Source organism: Megalobrama amblycephala, linkage group LG4 (genome assembly GCF_018812025.1).
Source record: "Megalobrama amblycephala isolate DHTTF-2021 linkage group LG4, ASM1881202v1, whole genome shotgun sequence".
In the NCBI taxonomy this organism is placed as follows: Eukaryota; Metazoa; Chordata; class Actinopteri; order Cypriniformes; family Xenocyprididae; genus Megalobrama; species Megalobrama amblycephala.
Window position 1 is genome coordinate 44,877,098 of NC_063047.1, and position 17,014 is coordinate 44,894,111.

The 17,014-nt window shown below is 36.5% G+C and overlaps 1 protein-coding gene across 2 annotated transcripts in view; it reads right to left on the reverse strand.

The window, feature by feature from the left end:
• The window catches only part of mcama (melanoma cell adhesion molecule a), a 66,874-nt gene that overhangs the window by 10,414 nt on the left and 39,446 nt on the right, over positions 1 to 17,014 (reverse strand). For both annotated transcript variants that reach the window (XM_048189553.1, XM_048189554.1), the window contains exons 2-10: positions 11,721 to 11,845; positions 9,945 to 10,170; positions 9,790 to 9,860; positions 9,606 to 9,693; positions 8,959 to 9,138; positions 7,224 to 7,351; positions 4,091 to 4,238; positions 2,904 to 3,019; positions 2,626 to 2,767 (exon numbers count right to left, since the gene is read on the reverse strand). In XM_048189553.1, coding sequence (XP_048045510.1) covers positions 2,626 to 2,767; positions 2,904 to 3,019; positions 4,091 to 4,238; positions 7,224 to 7,351; positions 8,959 to 9,138; positions 9,606 to 9,693; positions 9,790 to 9,860; positions 9,945 to 10,170; positions 11,721 to 11,845 — 1,224 coding nt within the window. The remainder of the gene's footprint in view (positions 1 to 2,625; positions 2,768 to 2,903; positions 3,020 to 4,090; positions 4,239 to 7,223; positions 7,352 to 8,958; positions 9,139 to 9,605; positions 9,694 to 9,789; positions 9,861 to 9,944; positions 10,171 to 11,720; positions 11,846 to 17,014) is intronic.

Here is a 17,014-nt window from a genome sequence, read left to right on the forward strand (position 1 = left end):
AATTTGTGATCACCTCTGTCCCCTTAAAAAACTCATGTTAAAATGGCGGCAGGCTTTGGCTCCTCCCCATATTTTAGTCTGCACGTTATTCAGCGTGTTCTTCAGTTCACAACAGCATCAGAAGCAGAGGACAACACGTGTGCTTTTATTGATAGATTCTTATGATATCTGCATCTGTGTAGTTCTTTGTCATAAATGCAGTTTACATAATATGAAGCGGGAGCAATAGGCTACAAGATAGTTTCCCATCCACTGTAAAATCTAGGCTTATTTATTTATTGATCAAATTGGTCATAATATTCATTTTATAATAAATCCAAAAGCCAAATGCTTGAAAAGAACTATAAAAGGGAGAGGAAATGGCAAATGAGCTAATGAGTGGTCCTCTTCAGCCATCTACTGGTTATAGTGGTAATTCCATGTCATTTTCATGTTAAAATTGTTTTTGTTTTCCACCAGGTGACAGAAATCCTCCACTAAAGCATGGCACATTTTCTGTTATCTCGATGAATGAAAACGAGAAATTTAGATCTTCTTTAAAGTTAATTTTACTGCACAAATGTAGAGAAAAAAAATAGCATTTAAAAAATTACGTCTTAAAAAAAAAAAACATTTACCCACATATTGCCAATTTAGACAACTACAGTAATACAGTGGGTACGGAAAGTATTCAGACCCCCTTAAATTTTTCACTCTTTGTTATATTGCAGCCATTTGCTAAAATCATTTAAGTTCATTTTTTTTTCCTCATTAATGTACACACAGCACCCCATATTGACAGAAAAACACAGAATTGTTGACATTTTTGCATCTATGTCATTAATATCACATGGTCCTAAGTATTCAGACCCTTTGCTGTGACACTCATATATTTAACTCAGGTGCTGTCCATTTCTTCTGATCATCCTTGAGATGGTTCTACACCTTCATTTGAGTCCAGCTGTGTTTGATTATACTGATTGGACTTGATTAGGAAAGCCACACACCTGTCTATATAAGACCTTACAGCTCACAGTGCATGTCAGAGCAAATGAGAATCATGAGGTCAAAGGAACTGCCTGAACAGCTCAGAGACAGTATTGTGGCAAGGCACAGATCTGGCCAAGGTTACAAAAAAATTTCTGCTGCACTTAAGGTTCCTAAGAGCACAGTGGCCTCCATAATCCTTAAATGGAAGACGTTTGGGATGACCAGAACCCTTCCTAGAGCTGGCCGTCCGGCCAAACTGAGCTTTCGGGGGAGAAGAGCCTTGGTGAGAGAGGCAAAGAAGAACCCAAAGATCACTGTGGCTGAGCTCCAGAGATGCAGTCGGGAGATAGGAGAAATTTCTAGAAAGTCAACCATCACTGCAGCCCTCCACCAGTCAGGGCTTTATGGCAGAGTGGCCCGACGGAAGCCTCTCCTCAGTGCAAGACACATGAAAGCCAGCATGGAGTTTGCCAAGATGGTGAGAAATAAGATTCTCTGGTCTGATGAGACCAAGATAGAATTTTTTGGCCTTAATTCTAAGCGGTATGTGTGGAGAAAACCAGGCACTGCTCATCACCTGTCCAATACAGTCCCAACAGTGAAGCATGGTGGTGGCAGCATCATGCTGTGGGGGTGTTTTTCAGCTGCAGGGACAGGACGACTGGTTGCAATCAAGGGAAAGATGAATGCGGCCAAGTACAGGGATATCCTGGACGAAAACCTTCTACAGAGTGCTCAGGACCTCAGACTGGGCCGAAGGTTTACCTTCCAACAAGACAATGACCCTAAGCACACAGCTAAAATAACGAAGGAGTGGCTTCACAACAACTCCGTGACTGTTCTTGAATGGCCTAGCCAGAGCCCTGACTTAAACCCAATTGAGCATCTCTAGAGAGACCTAAAAATGGCTGTCCACCAACATTTACAATCCAACCTGACAGAACTGGAGAGGATCTGCAAGGAGGAATGGTAGAGGATCCCCAAATCCAGGTGTGAAAAACTTGTTGCATCTTTCCCAAAAAGACTCATGGCTGTATTAGATCAAAAGGGTGCTTCTACTAAATACTGAGCAAAGGGTCTGAATACTTAGGACCATGTGATATTTCAGTTTTTCTTTTTTAATAAATCAGCAAAAATGTCAACAATTCTGTGTTTTTCTGTCAATACGGGGTGCTGTGTGTACATTAATGAGGAAAAAAAAGAACTTAAATGATTTTAGCAAATGGCTGCAATATAACAAAGAGTGAAAAATTGAAGGGGGTCTGAATACTTTCCGTACCCACTGTATAAGGTTTGTCTATATTCTTTATGAATATTAGCTGGTTATTTAAAATGATTAGAAATTAAATTAATATGGGACTGACTTGACAGGTAGTGTGTAACCTTCTGTATTGTTCATGCCTACCCTAGTATACAAACAACATATTAAATGATTTTTACTCTCATACTCTCATACTCTCAGTGGGGGTGGAGAATCGCCCCTGGAAACAGCACTTACTGATATAGAGAATAACTATTTTTGCAGTTACTTTGTGCTTTGTAACTTGGCAAACCTTTTTCATGCTCAAAAAGCAACATTACACACTTAAGAAAGTTGAAAATGTAAAAAGAAAGCATAACAGGTCCTCTTTAAATACTCGATGAGTTCTTCCTTACCCTGTACGATGATGTGGACAGAACCACTGGTCAGCAGGCCTGGAAGAGACGGTACAGTCACTTCACAGTCATACTGTCCAGCTGTATCAAATGTGGCATCCAGCAGCTGCATTGTGTGTCCTCTTCCGACCTCAATCCCATCCTACACACAAACAAACGCGTGCAAACAAATTTAGCAAGGAACAGATGGGGTGAAAAGAAGCTCTAAACAGAATGTGGAAGACTAAATGAACATGTCCAGACTGCTGAATGATGCGTGAATCACACTGCAGTGTTACCTTAAACCACACAGTAGAGGTCTCTAAAGACGACAGGGCATTGCAGGTGGCTATCAGACTCTCTCCTTTCAGCATGACCTCTGAGTCCTTGGGCATCACCACAGCTGGGTCCAGATCTGCACACACACACACACATAAATATCTTATTGTAGTATTTTTCTTGTAATCTCCACTGGCGTGGCTGAATGCTATTCACGAAAACGAGCTGTGATACGTCCAATCCATAACTTGTGAAAATCTATAGTTACAGCGCCACTTATCAGTCAAGAGCAGAAATGCATATGCTTGTTGTGAGACTGGCATGAATTATACAGCTTTATTTAATGAGGGTGAGTAAATGATGATGAATTAATTTATGGACGAAGCATTTAATTCATACTGCACCAGCATTTTTATTTATTCATTTATTTATTTCATTATTTCTGGATAATATGTATGTATTTTACATTATAGAAAGTATATATAAAATGGTCTAGTAACCTTTTTTTAATAACTTTTTAGTAACTTCATTATTCAACAAAAAGTTCACTGCTAATAAATTTGGCTTCTTTATATTAATTGAATTGTTTTTTTCCCCTCATTTATAAATCACTTTGGACTAAAGCATTTGCAAAATTAAACAGTTTGGGGATATTAAGTTTTTTTTTTTTTTTATGTTTTTGAAAAGTATCTTATTCTCACCAAGGCTGCATGTATTTGATCACGAATAGAGTAAAATAGTAATATTGTGAAATAAAATCTATTTTAATATGTTTCTGGATTTTTAGCACTAATTACTCCAGTCTTCAGTGTCACATGATTTGATGAATAGAAAGAACAACATTTATTTGAAATATAATTTTTTGTTAAATTAAGAGTCAAAACATTTGTCAACAGTACATCTCAAGTACAACTGTAATCTCGTTTTATAACTCATTTATTTAAACAGGCTTATTTATGACTGCACATTTATTGAGCAATATCTTATTCTTCAGTGTCTAATGTATATTATAGTATGATATTGTTGTTATACTAATGTTTTTAGGAAGATTTGTGCGGTGACCTTGAGTGTCATGAAAGACACCTATAAATAAAATGTATTATTACATATTACATATGGATGATAATATTATGGTGGTAGTGTGCAATTTATTTCTAGATTTATAATCAGGGTGTGAAAAACTGAGAAGCTGGACGTTTTCACTTACAGTGCACAGTGAGCTGTAGGGTGTCCACCACCTCATCATGATTCACTGCATCCAGTTCCAAAGAGTGACATTCATACACACCGCTGTCTGCCCGAGACACCTCCTTCAGGACCAGCAGCCCATGATATGAATCCAGCTCCACATCTGACTGTTATGAGCAGGACAGAGAGAACTATCATACTGACATTTCAATTTCCCTTACATATCATTAAATGATCTTAAGTTTGTTTATTGAATTTCATCTAAATGGTCATATAAAAAAAAAAAAAATTCAATGTGTGCATTGATGGACAAATTCATCAATTAATTTTCCAAACCACTTGTCCTATAGAGTTGCAAGTATTCTGGAGCCTATTTGTATATATATAAAAAAATGATCTTCTGAAATGAATGACTTTGATGTAAATACAAAATACTATGTAGTGAATAATTGGCGCATATAATTGTAAGAGCCAGACTGAGCCAGTCTGGCTTGTCAGTATGTTAAAGGTGCCGTAGAACGTCTTTTCAAAAGATGTAATATAAGTCTAAGGTGTCCCCTGAATGTGTCTGTGAAGTTTCAGCTCAAAATACCCCATAGTTTTTTTTTTTATTAATTTTTTTAACTACCTATTTTGGGGCATCATTAACTATGCACCGATTCAGGCTGCGCGGCCCCTTTAAATCTCTCGCTCCCTGCCCTTCCGAGCTCTCGACTATAAGTGCAGTTATACAGTGCATAAACAAAGTTCACACAGCTAATATAACCCTCAAATGGATCTTTACAAGATGTTCGTCATTCATGCTGCATGCATGCATCGATTCCTGTGAGTATAGTATTTATTTGGATGTTTACATTTGATTCTGAATGAGTTTGAGGCTATATGCTCTGTGGCTAATGGCTAATGCTACACTGTTGGAGAGATTTAAAAAGAATGAAGTTGTGTTTATGAATTATACAGACTGCAAGTGTTTAAAAATGAAAATAGCGACGGCTCTTGTCTCCGCGAATACAGTAATAAACGATGGTAACTTTGACCACATTTAACAGTACATTAGCAACATGCTAACGAAACATTTAGAAAGACAATTTACAAATATCACTAAAAATATCATGTAATCATGGATCATGTCAGTTATTATCGCTCCATCTGCCATTTTTCGCTATTGTTCTTGCTTGCTTACCTAGTCTGATGATTCAGCTGTGCACAGATCCAGACGTTAATACTGGCTGCCCTTGTGTAATGCCTTGAACATGAGCTGGCATATGCAAATATTGGGGTCATACATATTAATGATCCCCGACTGTTACGTAACGTCGGTGTTATGTTGAGATTCGCCTGTTTTCCAGAGGTCTTTTAAACAAATGAGATTTATATAAGAAGGAGGAAGCAATGGAGTTTGAAACTGTACTGAACTCTTGATATTCAACTATGCCGAGGTAAATTAAATTTTTGATTCTAGGGCACCTTTAAACTAATCATTCAACAGCTCTATTTAGCAGTCATTCTACAGCAGGACTGCGTACCGTGGTATCCTTCACCAGTGTTGTTATTGTTAACTAAAACTATTGTTAATTGAAAGAAAGCTGAAATAAAATAAAATGTGTTGAAGTACTAAATTTACTAAAACTGAAATAGATGTAAATTAAAAAGAAATACTAAAAATAATAATATATTCAACACAATTACTAAATTAGTATATACAATTTATTAAAATAACACTGTCCTTCACAGACCACAATAAGGTTTCATTAGTTGAACAATACAATCTACAGCATTTATTAATCTTTGTTCATTTTAATTTCAACATTTACTAATACATTATTAAAATCAAATGTTATATTTGTTAACATTAGTTAATGCACTGTGAACTAACAGGAACAAACAATGAACAGCTGGATTTTTATTAACTAACATTAACAAAAATTAATAAATACTGTAAGAAATATGTTGCTCATTGTTAGTTCATGTTGGTCAATACATTAACTAATATTAACAAATGAACCTTATTGTAAAGTGTTACCATTATGATTGTCAAAAAGCACCAACGCTGAATTCATTGACTGACTAGTTAACTAATGACAAAGAATTACTTTGACGATTGTATTACCATTCATTTCTGACTAATGAGTGTTAATTTTCATTGTCTCACTTCAGTAATATAACATTATTAAACAATGACATTTATGCGGTTGTTGTTAGTATGTTAGGGTTCAGTCCAAATGTTTTAAAGCTAGAAAAGAGTCGGATTAATAAGATTCATTGGCTAAACTGCAAAATAATGACAAAACTGTAATTTGGCAAACTGATAGACTGGCTTTTTAAACATAAACAGCATTGAATAAAGAATATTTTACAAGCTGTTTTGAGGTAGTTAGATTTTCCCTGATTTGGGGTTTTTGCTTTACTGTTTCAGTGGTCTACCACCTGACACATTTGAGAACCACTGTTGTAAAGTCATTTAGTCATACTGGGCCTCATTTATAAAATGTAGCATAGAAACCATGCTACATTTGATCTAAGATCATTTCTCAAATGTGCGTACATGTGATTCAAAGAAAACAAACGTACGCACAAAAAAAACTAACATGCGCACAAAAAAAGTGTGTACGCTTCTCTTCCAAATGGGAAATCATCAATAATTTGCTTTATAGGTTATTTTATAGCCTATAGACTGTCTTAAATAGTTTACACATGTGGAACCAAAGTATGCATACCAAATAATTTAAATTTAATGCTGTATAATTATGCTAACAGGGTTTTATTATTATTATTGCCGCTTAGATTTCCAAATACCTGCAGTATTCTAGCTCTGCCACAAGGAAAAGTGCGTACGGCTGCTTAGAACCTGACATGGCACTAAGCACTTTTCCAGGTCAAAGTTGGAATAGATTTTAGTGTATGCGCACTCTAAGATCAAATCTGTGCGTACACATGTTTTATAAATGAGGCCCAATGTCATTAATGCAAATGCATATGTAACTCTTACATAAAGCTGGAAGTCAGTAATGGTACTGTTCCGTCTGTGCATATCAAACACATTGTCTGGGCCAGACGTCTGCTATGTCCGCTTCGTCTCAATGCTTTACAGCCTCCCATTCAGAAAAAAAAATGGGTCCGAATAAAAAGAGAAAAAAAGAGGCTATTCTCACTTGTTCTCGGTTGAAAATGATGGGTGCTGGGGGGTTCCCATCGCCTTGGCAACGGATCTCCACTGTGTCCCCCTCTTTGACCAAGCCCTCAGGCGATTCTTTCCATATCTCCACGCTGGTTGTTGGATCTATATAACATATGGACATACACAAAGACCAAGGGGCCATGAATCCTAATTCATTCATAAGTATCTCGCCAACGCAACATAAAACTCACACTTATATATTTAGTCAAAGCTGACAAAGCAGAGACCTTCATAGCTGTGTCATGACGAACACAACTCACAACTAGAGTTTACCATTACCTCTGACGTATTAAAGCTATCTGAAATATTAAAGGACTAGTTCACTTTCAAATAAAATTTTCCTGATAATTTACTCACCCCCATGTCATCCAAGATGTTCATGTCTTTCTTTCTTCAGTCGAAAAGAAATTAAGGTTTTTGATGAAAACATTCCAGGATTATTCTCCATATAGTGGACTTCAATGGAGTCCAAACGGTTGAAGGTCAAAATTACAGTTTCAGTGCAGCTTCAAAGGGCTTTAGATGATACCAGACGAGGAATAAGGCTGTACTTCCTACGCCTTCCCTATTCTTCTTATGGGAAAAAAATGGAACTGGTGCTGCGTTCGTTCCTTAAGTAGAATAGGGAAGGCATAGACATACAGCATAAGCTTTTTGAAGAATACAAAAATGTGGTTTTGGCAGAACCACTTGGAAGGCGATCATTTGTTTATATAAAGCATATACATTTAAATTTTTTTCGAAAATGACCGATCGTTTCACTAGATATGACCCTTATTCCTCGTTAAAGCCCTTTGAAGCTGCACTGAAACTGTCATTTTGACCTTAAACCATTTGGAGGCCACTGAAGTCCACTATATGGAGAAAAATCCTGGAATGTTTTCATCAAAAACCCTAATTTCTTTTCGACTGAAGAAAGAAAGACATGAACATCTTGGATGACATGGGGGTGAGTAAATTATCAGGAAAATTTTATTTGAAAATGAACTAATCCTTTAAAAACATGAAACAGGAAAATACGGTGCTTTCAACTAAAACCATGTTAGACATGTCAGATCTGATGTGATCTTTAAGCCTTGTGTTCTCACCCAGATTGTCATCAGATTCAAATATATTTTTTGTCCACAATGAAAGTGAAAATACTATGTGAAATTATCAAATCACTGCCAATAAAGTCAAATATGATGTCAAATATGCAGGTATGTTAAAGCAGGATTTTGGACCAATGAAATTTCACAGTGGATTGAGCTATCTAGAACAATGCAACATATACAGAAACCCAGTAACCATCAAAATTGTTATGTAGCTTGTTCTATATAGAACATTAAAGGGTTTCATATATATATATAACCTTTCAGGGATTCCCATCATGTGATTATTTTATGTATTTACTTTTAATTTATTTTTCATTTTAATATTTCAATTTTATGAATTTATGAACAGCTCATAACCATACTCTATCACTAGAAAAAAACTGAAATAACATTAAACATGAAAGTATTATTCAATCATTTAAGACATTTCTCCTTATATAGAAACTTTTTGTGCATAAAACTGAGTCAAGAATGAAGAAATCCATTGAATACAGAACCCATTCTATATTAGAACCCATTGAACCTTTCTTTCTAAGAGTGTGGTTAGAACACACATTCTGATTGGATGTATCACATTCTACTTCATCAAAAACTCTCACTTATAAAGGGACTTACAGTGAACTGTAATATTGATGCCTTTGGACTCAGACGTCCTGACAGCTGCTGGGACAAAGTAGCTGACTTCACAGGAAAAGTGGGCGTCCTTGTCTTCCTTGGTCACCTTATAATGCAAATCACTCTGTACTGTATATAGACCACTGGATTCCCTTGTCACTAGTGTTACCACATTCACCACTGAGAAGAAACACACACACAGCCAGACATACATACACATTAGTGGCAAATATTTTTCATACTTAGGGCCAGATTTACTAACAGCTTGCGCCAGCGCAAACCCTCTTTTGAGGTTAAAAAATTACTGTCGGGATTTACTAAAGACACGCAATGCAAAATTAGCGCTGAAAAGGCGTGGGCTGAGTTGTTTTTGCGGCTGACCTTATTTCATATGCATTTGTAGGAGTTTCCCTTTCAGACACAACATTTATGGAAAGGAGTATTTCAATGAATGAGTATAAAAATAAGAAAAAAAAAAACATACAGACCCCAAACTTTTGAACTGTGGTATAAAAATGCATATTAAAATTATATTAATATTATTAATAGTAAAACTTAAAATTACTGAATTATAAAGAAAAATGAATGTGGACTAATGTATATATTATAATGATGAGGTCCATGTGGAGCATATTAATCTTACTCACAGCCATTAGCAGGGTGAATGGGGATGTGATCACGGTACCATGTGATGTTTGGCTTGGGAAAGCCGTCTCTGGTCTCACAAGATGCAATCTAACCAAATAAGACATGTGTCAGCTTAAACCGAGCATATGTAACTGACACAAACATTACATATGCACACAGGGAGAATTTGAGAGCATGATGTACCTTAGCTGGGGAATCACTGGACACAGAAACTCCAGAGAGGACGCCTTCAATGACAGGAGGCTCTGGGGGGTCTGAAAACAGCAAGATAACATATTTATATATACAAAATAAGCCATTTAGAGAGGATATTCAACTGACAGGAGGAAAAGACTTACCAAAAACCTTCAGGAGAGTCCTGGCCTCTCCATTGCCTGCCGCAAACCCAGTGACCTGGCAGAAAAACTCTCTCTCATCAGACAGTTTAACGTCCTGAATGGTCAGAGTTTCTCCATCACTGTTTGACTGCACAGTGATACGATCACTGTAGATTGTGTTCTCATCCACCTTCTGCATGGTCAGATCGCTGTAGGAGATCCTTACCCGATTACCTTCACGTTCCCTCTGAGGATGATGGAAAATAAAACTTAGCAAATGGTCTGTAGATATGACTCGAGTCCCTCGTTCAATGTAAGTCTAAGGGAATTTTTACTCACTTTATTGTCAGCCAGGTAAAAGTCTGAGCACTTGAAAAGTAACAGCACACTTCCAGCACCATTAAAGCGACAGTTTACCAAAAACTCACCAAAAATCATCATTTACACACCCTCATGTCATTCCAAACCCATAAGACTTCGGTTGATCTTTGGAACATGAATGAAGATATTTTTTAATATTCTCTCATCATTTTGTCTGCTAAATCCAAACTTTCATACATTAAAAAGTAAAAAAACACATTGTAAAAGTAATTCATATGAATTGAGCGGTTTAATCCAAATCTTCTAAATAGACATGACTGCTTTATATGAGGAGCAAATTTAAAGGATTAGTTCACTTCAGAATTCAAATTTCCTGATAATTTACTCACTCCCATGTCATCCAAGATGTTTATGTCTTTCTTTCTTCAGTCGAAAAAGAAATTAAGGTTTTTGAGGAAAACATTTCAGGATTTTTCTCCATATAGTGGACTTCACTAGGGTACAACGGGTTGATTACATAATCATGTTGGAAACGTCATGCGTGAAGTAGGCGGAATCTCCATCTCATTTTCTCCTCCAACTTCAAAATCCATCAGACATCGTTGTTTTACCTTTTCTTTGTAATGGCCGTTTGACTTAGTCTTTGCATGTTTGCTTTGTAGACACTGGATCGGTACTTCCGACCATGACCTTTCCAACGTGATTGCGTAAAGCGTGGCGCATTTCGCTAGGGAAGACCCTTATTCCTCATCTGGAATCGTGTAGAGCACTTTGAAGCTGCAATTTGGACCTTTAACCCATTGTACCCCAGTGAAGTCCACTATATGGAGAAAAATCCTGGAATGTTTTCCTCAAAAACCTTAATTTCCTTTGGACTTAAGAAAAAAAGACAAAAACATCTTGGATTACATGGGGGTGAGTAAATTATCAGGAAATTTTAATTCTGAAGTGAACTTACCCTTCAATGCAGGCTTTTGTTCACATATAAACATTGATTAATGTATATACTGTACATAGAGCACATCAGATATGGTAGACGCAACCTCACATGCATGACATGATGCCACACAAACATGTTCGAGCTTCTGAAGAACCAATGAAGTTTGTTCTCACATGTCAAACACGTACGGCTGAGCTTCAGTTTGCAATATTTGATGTGCTCCAAGTGTGCGTCATATGTGAATAAAAGCCTAAATGAAATCTGTTCATCGATCAGCTATGCTTAGCGATCGTCTCTTTAGAAGACTTGGATTAAATGCTCAATTCAAATCGATGTCCTTGTAAATTTTTTGAAGTGTCAAAGTTTTGGTTTCATAGACTTGTAATGGATGGACAAAATCTTCATTTGCGTTTCGAAGATAAGCAAATGTCTTATGGAATTGGTACGCCATAAAGATGAGTAATTGATGAAAGAATTTTCATTCTTAAGTTTTAAACTGAAACAAGTGAAAGAGTGTGACAGCTTTTGGGACTCACCACAAACCACTGCACCATCACCGTAGAGGGTTTCACGGTGAAGGTGTACAGGCAGGGGATCTCTGCAGACTCGTCCATGTAAACCTCTACAGTGTCCTCCATCTTCAGATCCACCAGCGCCCGAGCTGCCAAAGAAAACTCGTTGAGATTGTGTGCTTGAGGCCATGAGAGAACAAAGGCTGCTTTATCAACACATAAAAAAGCACATTAACAAGCGTTTAATGCATTTTAGATTGTGTAGTAATGTTTACGACACAGCCTTAGAGAAAACTCAATTACACTCCTATTAATGAGGTCAACAACAGTAAAACACTCTCTTTGCTGAAACTCTTCAGGGTCATTTGAAGACTGTAAATGAAGACTGTTTTTGCATGTCCTGTGCTGATTGTGAAGCAAAATTATTTAGGATGGATTTTATATGGTAAAAAGAGTATAAACAATACATCTATTAACTATTCAGAACTGAAAATGAAATCATAATAAGTCAAAGCTGATAAACAAACATGGAAGGGGTGACGGATGTGTACAAGCTTGTCAATTATGTGAATTATCTGTATTGCAAGTGATGCAGTTTTTTCATGTTGTCGTGCTGAAGACGATGTTATCATGGAGTTGATTTTTTTGTCCTTCCAACGACACATTGATTTAAAGTTTTTCTGTAGTCAGTTGTGTAAACAAAATATGTCAATGTGACTTCTGCAGAATTCCATGACAGTAGATTGCATGCGGGCAAACTGAGGAAATGAGACAGTCAATGAGTCATTGGACTTTGATGTTATCCTGTTGAGATTGAAGATATATGGACAGTGCACATGTAATCTATGCACATATCCATTTTTCACATTTTTGGCACTGTTTGTGTAGTGTAATTCCAATGCAGATCTATCAGAATGGATTTAAACAGGGTTAAACTGAGAATATTATATTTTAATGATAACTGAAAGCATAATCAAATTAGCCAATATATTTAGTAAACTAAAACATAAGGGGTGGGGGAGGAGCATAACTTGAATGAAGTATGTTTAAATTCTGCAGAACTTTCTGCATAATTCTGCAGGCAGATTCCGCGCAGATCTTCTGATGACCCATTTGTAGATGCATTGGTCTTGCAGAAGTTGAAAGTTAAGCCATTCATGGCACAGCTTCACATGGCTGACAATATTACATTATAAATGTTGCTCTAGGCCACCATACCACATCAGCACTGACCGAGTCACAGGAAAATAGGCAAAATCATTAAGTTCATACAAGTTATTCTCTATACAAGCTATTACATGTTATGGCTCTCAAAAGCATTTTCATGGAAATCAAGGGATAAAACATGGCCCATAAACTTGCTTCATTACACCTAAAGTGAACAGTCTGCAGGAATATGAAAAGCTATTAATATGCATTTAAGCTATTTCACAAAAACATGCGTTTCTCAAAAGCAGCGTGAGCTAAGTTGATCGTAGAGAGCATTGGTGGCAATGGTTTCATGATCTACTTGTGATGCTTTTGGGAAACGCAGCCCAGGTTAATTTCACCCAATAATCAAAAGAATGAAAAAAGAAATAATACTTTGCATAATTCAGAATGAAGTGCTTTTTAGGACACATTGTGCCATATTTAACACAATTAAGCTAATTTTCCTCCATATTCTTATTACTGTAAAGCATCCAAAACACAAAAAAAGAATTTTTGTTTACTTTTTTTTTTTTTTTTTTTACTGTATTACATTGTTTTTTTGTTATTTAAATCACAACAAACATACTACATATATTAATACAAATATACTACAATACATTAATGTATGACAACAGTTACTGAAGTTTTGTGGCTTTCACCATTAAATGGATAGTTCACCCCAAAAATATTCTGAAAAATCCAGTCTTCATTTTACATTACTACGGAGCCCCACACATGACATGCAAGAAAAAAAATTAAATCGTGCACACGATTTACTAATTCGTTCCCTCGATTTACTAAATCGTGTGCAAGATTTCTTATTTCGTTCCCTCAATTTACTACATCGTGCACACGATTTACTATTTCATTCCCTCGATTTATAAATCATGCGCATGATTTATAAATCGAGGGAACAAAATAGTAAATCGTGCGCACTGCGCACGTTTTAGTAAATTACAATAAGAAAGCCAACAAGCAGTAAATTCTTTCATCCTATTTAATACATTTCGATCTATATATTTTAGTATTCTAGAATCAAAAGTGATCTAGAATCAAATAATTAGCAGAAGTTATTACTCCACTTCCCGTGCATCACGTTGTTAATGACAGTCCTATATTGTTGAACTAATGTGGTTCAAACTATAGAGATGCAACCATGTTACTATGGTTTTGGGAAACAGTCACAACTAGCTAGTTAATATCTGCAATGATGCATTGTACTACGGTAATTAAGCAGCGAGTTACGTCACTGTATGGGAAATGCAACCCATAAATATTCTTGTCAGTTAAATTCAAATATTGGCTATAATGATATATTAGTGATTTATATGTTGCTTGCAAAAATAAATCAATAAATATATAAAAATTTTGTCAGAATACATGACTACTTTTGAATGGCTGTCGACAGACATGACAATAAGTGCACAGTGTCAATCAAATGATTAATCACTGTGTAAAACATGACATTTCATGTTGCCCACAGGTGGCGCTAAGACTGTAACTGAATATTGCCATGTAGATGTCTTCAGGCCAGGACTCTAATAAAACATGTGAAGTTTGGGGCAGATCGGACATTTTATGCCCTAGTTACAACAACTTCCTGTTTCATGGCGAAACATCAGACTTTGTCAGACCGCAATGGACACGCAATTTAACATCTCAAAGGCCTTTAGATTAGACTGACCAAATATGATGTTTATCTGATAAAATCTCTAGGAGGAGTTCGTTAAAGTACAACATCTGTAAATGGCTAAAACTGCAAAAATTTTGCAGAGAAAACTCAAAATATCTCACTTCCTGTTGGGTTTTCAGATTTTGCACCCAGGGACCTTTTTGTAGGTATTGGTATGTTACATCTGCCTACCGAATTTCATAAGTGTACGTGAAACGCAGCGCGAAGGGCGCTTAATTGAAATTTTGTAGGTGGCGCAATCGAGCCACTTTGCGACACCTAATTCTGAAACCCATATCAGACGTACATTTTCACCACTTCTGACGCATGTGCAAAATGTTTCATGAGTTTTCGAGCATGTTTAGGCCCTCAAAAATGCGATTCATTTTGGAGAAGAAGAAGAATTGACAGAGCAATTACAATAGGGTCCTCACACCATCAGTGCTCTGGCTCTAAATATATTAAAATAGAAAAGAGTTATTTTAAATTGTAATAATAGTTTTTTTTTATTGTACTTAAATCAAATAAATTCAGCCTTGGTGAACAAAACTTTTTTTTAAAAAAACATTAATAAATCTTAAATGTATGAAAATAAATATATTCCAAGTCTTCTGAACTCAGACAATAGCTTAGTGTGAGGAACAGACCAAAATATGAGGGTGAGTAAATGAAGACTGAATTTTCATTTTCTCTTTACTTTCTGGCTGTCTCTATTGTGGTAACATTGAGGTTTTGAGTGGCAAACTCAGACCTGCCGGCGGCTGCCACCACACCAACTGAAAAAATACAGACCATGTGTCTTTTGTGTGTGATGATTATATTTGGCAGCCCACCCTAAGTAAAGCAGAGAGAAAAAACAGCATTTTTAAAAACAAGGCCAGATTTTGTGACCACAGGCTCGATTTTAATCTGAAAATCTTTGTCTGATTCAGACATGAGCGATGCCATTCATCTTCTCATCTTCCATTCCTCAGATATCTGCGATCAAAACAAGAGTCCAGCCACTGTGACTTTTCAAATGTCACTCTCTGGCCTCAACGGCCTTTTTGTCTTAGAAGAAAGTCATTTTTCTTCCCCTTAGCCCGTCTATCTCTCTGCAACCTGCTCTCTGTCTCTCTCTTGCTCTTTCTCTCAGCATGCAGAAAATAGGCTCGGACTGAAAGGCCTCCTTTTTAATTGGAAACATCTGGGAAGCAGGGAGCTGGACTGGTGGGGTGCCGTGGAGACGGGTTATTATGGGATTTCCACGTCCTTGGCTAGTGACTGGTGGAGGAGAGAGACGTTGGCGAGGGTTCAGGGGTGAAGCGGCAGCCTCATCACTCGTCTCCCTCCCCTCAGCAGTATGAGGTCAGTGGCACAGCTACTGCTGGAAAGGACGGGGTCTAGCTGTGTCAACAACATCCGAGATGGGCTGTGTGTGTGTGTGTGTGTGTTTGTGATTGAGTGATCAACGAGACTTATGCTTGGTGCAATTTCAGCTCAACACTGCAAAAATCCTATGATTAATCAGTATCTTTGTCCAATAAAAATGACTAAACTATACTTAAAATAAGATGAATTACTACATTTAATGAGGTTTGGGCAAGTGCAGATGCAAATGCTTGGCCAAAGATTTAGCAGTACACTGTAAAAAATTATTTTCATGATTTGTTATAACAAATTTTTTTCTTCTGCCAAATCAACTTAATTAATGTGGTTCAGATAACAATTTTAAGTTTCTGTTCATTAAACCAATCAGCTTCATTGTATTAACTCAATTTTTTATAATTTAATTTCCTACCACATTGGAGTAAAATGTAGTAGCACGTTGATCTGCCAGTCGTGGGTCTTTCATGTGGAGAACTCTCCTTATGATGCATTTAAAAGTTAATGACCAAACGTATCTTTATAAAAGTTCACAATGCTGTTGCAGATGAAATACAGTGTGGATAACATTGAATAAATATCTTTTTGTCAGGTAATTGAGCCCATCTCTACTCAAAACCTCTCTACTTAACTGTCGGTTTCGCATATATGCCATGTTTGTAGTTTTTAACGCTTTTTATTTGTGTTTGTAGTTCTATGCGAATCCTCTTCAAAGGTACAATGGGATGTGGGCAATATTAGCTGTTAGAGTGTGCACAGATCTGCACTTCCGATTCTAACCGGAAAAGTAGACCATTCAGGAATTTTTGGAATACTCATTATTATTATATGATTAAATGAATTGACCAAAAAGAGAAAACTGACCATAGAAGAAGACGGTTAGCGCTAATGCCTACTATGGCTCAACTTGTGGCAAGGCTGAGAATGCAACTTATGTGCTGCATTGTGAATTGCGCTCTGACATGTTCCGAATTTGAATCCAAAAAATTCTGAAATTGAGCTTGCTTTTGTGTTTATGTACATGCATAGAGGACGTTTCAGGCCTTACTTTTAAAATGTGAAAAAAATAAATAAATAAATAAATAAATAT